The sequence below is a fragment of the Etheostoma spectabile genome, chromosome 6 (assembly GCF_008692095.1).
Source record: "Etheostoma spectabile isolate EspeVRDwgs_2016 chromosome 6, UIUC_Espe_1.0, whole genome shotgun sequence".
Taxonomy (NCBI): domain Eukaryota; kingdom Metazoa; phylum Chordata; class Actinopteri; order Perciformes; family Percidae; genus Etheostoma; species Etheostoma spectabile.
Window position 1 is genome coordinate 8772356 of NC_045738.1, and position 5093 is coordinate 8777448.

Here is a 5093-nt window from a genome sequence, read left to right on the forward strand (position 1 = left end):
ATGTTGTACCCATTCATTATTGCATTGGTAATGTATTATTGTAATCATTTGCAATTAATTCCTCTTCATCCACTTGTATATTGTTGGTTATTATACGGGACACTGATGTGATTGGCGGGTTACTGGCCAACAGGCATCAAACTGGTCAGGAAGATCAGAATAGCTAATAGTTAATTTGTTTGTTTGTAGTCTTGTGTGTCTTTTTTTAGTTTTACACATTTGAGTGCCTTTTTATGTGTGTGACATGTAAGTTAAGGTTCTAATAGTTGATAATGGTTCTGTAAAAATATATTTTATGTGATGTTTTTGCTTGTTAAGTTTCCTTTATTGGGCAATAAAGACAGATTTGTTAAAATGTTTTTTTCTGAACATCAGTGACATTCAAAACGGTGAAAACTGAAACAGATATACAACACACCATGTGTGTGTATACACATATGTATTGCAAACAGACCTAAGTACTACACAGATAAGAAAATCTGCCTCTGCAAATGCATATGACACTGTTGTCAAAACCCACGCAATCAACATAAACACACTTGCAGACGCCATCTTGGAAGTTTGTGATCAATACTGTATGGTGATGTAACCAAGCGGTGTCCCATTTTATAGGGGGATGTTTTAACCCCTAGCCCTTACCACTTGGTTTCAAGGGCTAGGGGTAAAATGGAGAAATAGGATTAAGCATTGCCCTTTAAGCTTAACTTAGAGAATGAACTCACCCTCAAACGACTGTGTGATTCCCATGCCTGCATTGTCTCTAATGTTAATGGGTAGAGTGAAGGTTTTATCTTCAGTTGGTTGTTTTTTCAGGATCAATTTAGCTGTTGTACCTGCATGACATTCAAAGGCAACAAGAAAAATGCAATGATCTAAAAGCACAACTTCAGTATCACTTCAGTAGTACAGTATGTTGGCGTACTATGTTGGCGTACCGTCGATACTTTTCAAGTCCCAGTTGGGTGATTTTTTGCCGTGGGCGAAAATGAAGCTGAAGGTGAAGGGCTGAGAGAAGGGGGCACTGTCTGTGTCTTGGGCCTTGATAATGATAGGTTCGGGTTTCTTCACACAGATGAAGGCCTGGGTCTCCATCAGTTTAGGGAAGTTGTCGTTCACATCCAGCAGCCTCACAGACACAACTCGCTCAGAAGACTTTTCAGGGTTCTCTTAAGAGGGAAATACAAAAGTATGAAGAAGATTTTCCTAATTCAACACTACTTTGTTGTTGTGTAACGGCTGACAATAGCATGTTTGAAAAGGCCAAAGGTCATGAATGCAGTTTCCACAACATAAACAAATAAAAACTATACAATTTAAAGCTAGTAGACAGAAATGTTCTTAGTGTACAGGATATGTCAAGATTGCTCAATTAAAATGTAATTAAACAGGACAAAACATAAGCACTGTGAGTTGAAATGAATTTTAAACACGTTGAGGCCTTAACAACACAAAAACACTAATGAGCTGTGATATGAGTCTCATCTCTCACCTTTCTCAAATGCAGTCACAGTGACTTCAAAAGTCTCTAAGGTTTCTCTGTCCAGCTTGTCTTTGGTCTTAATCTCTCCAGTGGCAGCATCGATCTCCAGCCAGCCCCGAGTGTCACCGTCCATCTTAAAACTGCACAACACACAATAGCAACCAGACACACACACACACACACACACACACACACACACACACACACACAAACAGTCAGTTAGGCCTACATGATTAATTGTTATAAAATCACAATCTCGATTCACCCTGTTCACCCAATTTTTGATTTAAAATGACTTTGACTCTCATTTAATTTTACAAGCCAAATGCATCACAAATGCTACTACTTTCTTCTGTGAGTTTTAAACATAGACTGTATAAAAAAAGGTTTTAAAGCACTCCCAAGGCTTGTGGCGATGCGCAATGTGCTATAGGTGCCAAAATAAAATCTTTGGTACAGCCAATTTGTTTTGTTTTGTCATGGTCAAAAAAAGCATGGCAGAAAATTGTGATGTCAATTCTAAGCAAAAAACAAATCGTGATTCATAGTTTTCCCCGAATTGTGCAGGCCTAGTGTCAGTGTCTAACCTTAAGTTTCTAAGAGGATATTTTGAAGTCTGTATTTGGGTACATAGCTTGAAGCTGTTTTGATAGTTTCTGCTGCCTGTGTCATGTTATTTCTGTGTGCATTTACCTGATCTCTTTGCCTTCTGGATCCTTTGCCTCCACAGTGAGCAGCACTGATCCTTTGGTGGTGTTTTCAGGCACAGTCACATCCAGTATGTCCAGACTGAACTCTGGAGCCTCGTCCACGTCAGTGACAGACACAGAAACAAAGGCTGTGGATTTGCTGCCGTACTCCAGACCCTTCATCAGCGGCTCTGGGTTACGAGCATCAATCTGGAGCTTGTAGGTGGGAGAGGACTCAAAGTCCAGAGGCTGTTAGGGGACAAGCAGGCTAGTTAGAAAAAGCAGGAGCAAAGGAGATAAAGAGTATGTTGAAGGTCACAACAAAGTTGTGATTCTGTCACATTTCTTGGAGCTGTAATATCCTCTATGCTCTCTGCTTATCTAAAGCATTTTAAATTAACATTCAAAGTCACATTATCTTCTTATAAGTAGTAAGCAGTCAGATCCAGCAGCTATAGAATTAGCTTAAACTCTTGTGAACAGTAACTATTAGGACAATTTTCCTAAGAAATCTTTGAAATAATACTGTGTATAGTGTTTGATTTCCAATTTTTCTGTGATATTGCCAACTATTTTGACAATCGATTGTTTAAGTCATTTATAAAAGCAGAAATGCAAAACATTTACTTCTACAACATAAGGAGCTTTTCTCTGTTTTATGTCACTCTATATTTCAAATCTTTGGGTTTTGGGTTTGTTGGACAAAACAAGACTTTTTTTGAAGAAAGACGACAACTTGGACCGAAGGAAAATTGGCAACATTGTCTGAAATTGTTTAGACTTATTCATACATTTATTACTAAAAAAGAAATAAATGAAATAATAAACCAAAAATAATTAGTTAAAACCCTATATAAGAGTTCATCACATAAAGACAAAATGTACACCATGGGATGTTAATAGTAAACTTTTTATGGTAAAAGGGACCTTGAATGTTTCAGTGAACAGTTAAAGATCAAAGTCGTATGAAATCCTCTGTGTGTGTTTGTGTGGGAGATGTAGAAAATGGAGATATCGTACCTTAGCTATGACCAGATGGCCAACGCCTTTGCCGTCGGTTTCCACAACAAAAATGTTATCATTGTCACCAGCAGTGATGTGGAACTCGATAAAGGAGCTGCCGCTGTCTGGGTCATCAGCGTCTGTCGCGCTGATGGTCAGCACTGTGTGTCCAACAGGAGTGTCCTCTGCCAGAGTGTGACTGCCATACTGCGTACAGATACACACAGAAACATGAAGGAAATCAGTCAAACAGCAAGAGAAATAATAAGACAGGAAGAGGTTCACACACTTACATCATTCTTCTCAAACTGAGGCATCTCGTTGTTGACATCAATGATCTTGACAACGACCTCACATTCTGTGCTGAACACTGTGATACAAAAATTACTTGTCAAAACGTGCTCAACTCTATTTACAGGCGTGTTGCATCATACAGTGTGTGTGTTACCTGGGTCACTGACTCTGACGCTGAGATTATACACCTGCTGGTCTTTTCGCTGCAGCGAGCTTAATGACTGGATTCTTCCAGAAGCAGCGTCAATGGAAAAGGAGTTGGATGTGGTGGGTGGATTTTGGGACACAATGGTGAAAGTCAGCTGAGCGTTCAGTGTCCCGGCTTGATCGTCATCATGGGCCAACAGTTGTCCAATCAGGCTACCTGGAACCACAAGGATTATGAGAGGAAGACTAAAAATGTTCTTGAATTGAAGGGGGCTGTTACAGTAAGATTGATGAAAGTCACACACATTTTGAGACACGTTCCAGAGAGATTGTGCAAAATGGAAATAATGGCACTGTGTATAATTCAGAATAAGATATTTAATCTATTATTTGCCTGCATTTGATAGGATCTTTCTTTTGCATTTATCAAACAACAAGAATAAAGCTGAACTAAATTTTCTGAATCATGTACTTTCTCTGATGTATAATAGCAGTTGAGTTAGCTTTTTATTTCAATTCCAGCCAATTTCCTATGATTTAAGTATACAAGTGTTTAATAATGTGACCACTGGAGAGCTGTCCCTAAACAAGGTTTCTCTCACACTTTAAATAGAAGTCACTTGCTGTGTTGGAAAGTAAATTTACTGTACTTGAGGGAAATTTTTTTGAAGAATTTTTTACTTTACTTGACTAATTTATTTTCTACTACATTTCAGAGGCGATATTTATTTTAATTCATCTGACAAATTTAGTTACTATTTCCTTTTAAAGATACAATATATAAATACTAAATATACTACTACTACTACTAATACTAAACAACTAATAAATTATAATGTATTATTATTGACTAAGCTACCTTGCAGTACATTAAGTAGTTACAAATAGCCCCAGCGTTACATTACATTACACTTAGCTGACGCTTTTAGCCAAAGCAACTTATGTATGTCAGAGAGCAACTATGGGTTAAGTGTCAGGGACATGTTGGTTGATGTATCACAGTGGGAATTGAACCCAGATCTCCCACACCAAAGGCATGTGTCATATCTACTGCACCATCACCACCCAGTTCCCAGCAGGTTATGCAACAATAATATAACATATGAGTCTAAAACATTTTTTACCTTTAAATGCATGACTTTTCCTTGTAACAGAGGTATTGCTATTTTTACTATTTAGGTAATTGAACTGATTACTTCTCCCACCACATAACAAATGTGTCTTATTGTTCACACTCATTGAACAACTTTTCATTTCTAATATTAAGTGTAAATCTTACACATTTAATAAATATGCACTGAGAAACACAGAAAACAAAAGAAGCAATGGTTTGATAAAATTCAAAGAAAGAGAATAGTAGTTTAAGAAATACTTTGGCTGAATGAGGCAGCATCCTAACCTTTAACCTGAACGCCACACTCTACAGAATGAATGGATTATTGTTACAATCACACGCACATACAGACACACACACACACACA

The 5093-nt window shown here is 37.7% G+C and overlaps 1 protein-coding gene across 1 annotated transcript in view; it reads right to left on the minus strand.

Moving 5' to 3' along the window:
* Window positions 1-5093, minus strand: part of cdh17 (cadherin 17, LI cadherin (liver-intestine)) — a 15363-nt gene that overhangs the window by 1739 nt on the left and 8531 nt on the right. Inside the window, exons 11-17 of the mRNA XM_032519394.1 lie at window positions 3620-3829; window positions 3465-3541; window positions 3190-3378; window positions 2174-2418; window positions 1490-1620; window positions 936-1166; window positions 723-833 (exon numbers count right to left, since the gene is read on the minus strand). Coding sequence (XP_032375285.1) covers window positions 723-833; window positions 936-1166; window positions 1490-1620; window positions 2174-2418; window positions 3190-3378; window positions 3465-3541; window positions 3620-3829 — 1194 coding nt within the window. The remainder of the gene's footprint in view (window positions 1-722; window positions 834-935; window positions 1167-1489; window positions 1621-2173; window positions 2419-3189; window positions 3379-3464; window positions 3542-3619; window positions 3830-5093) is intronic.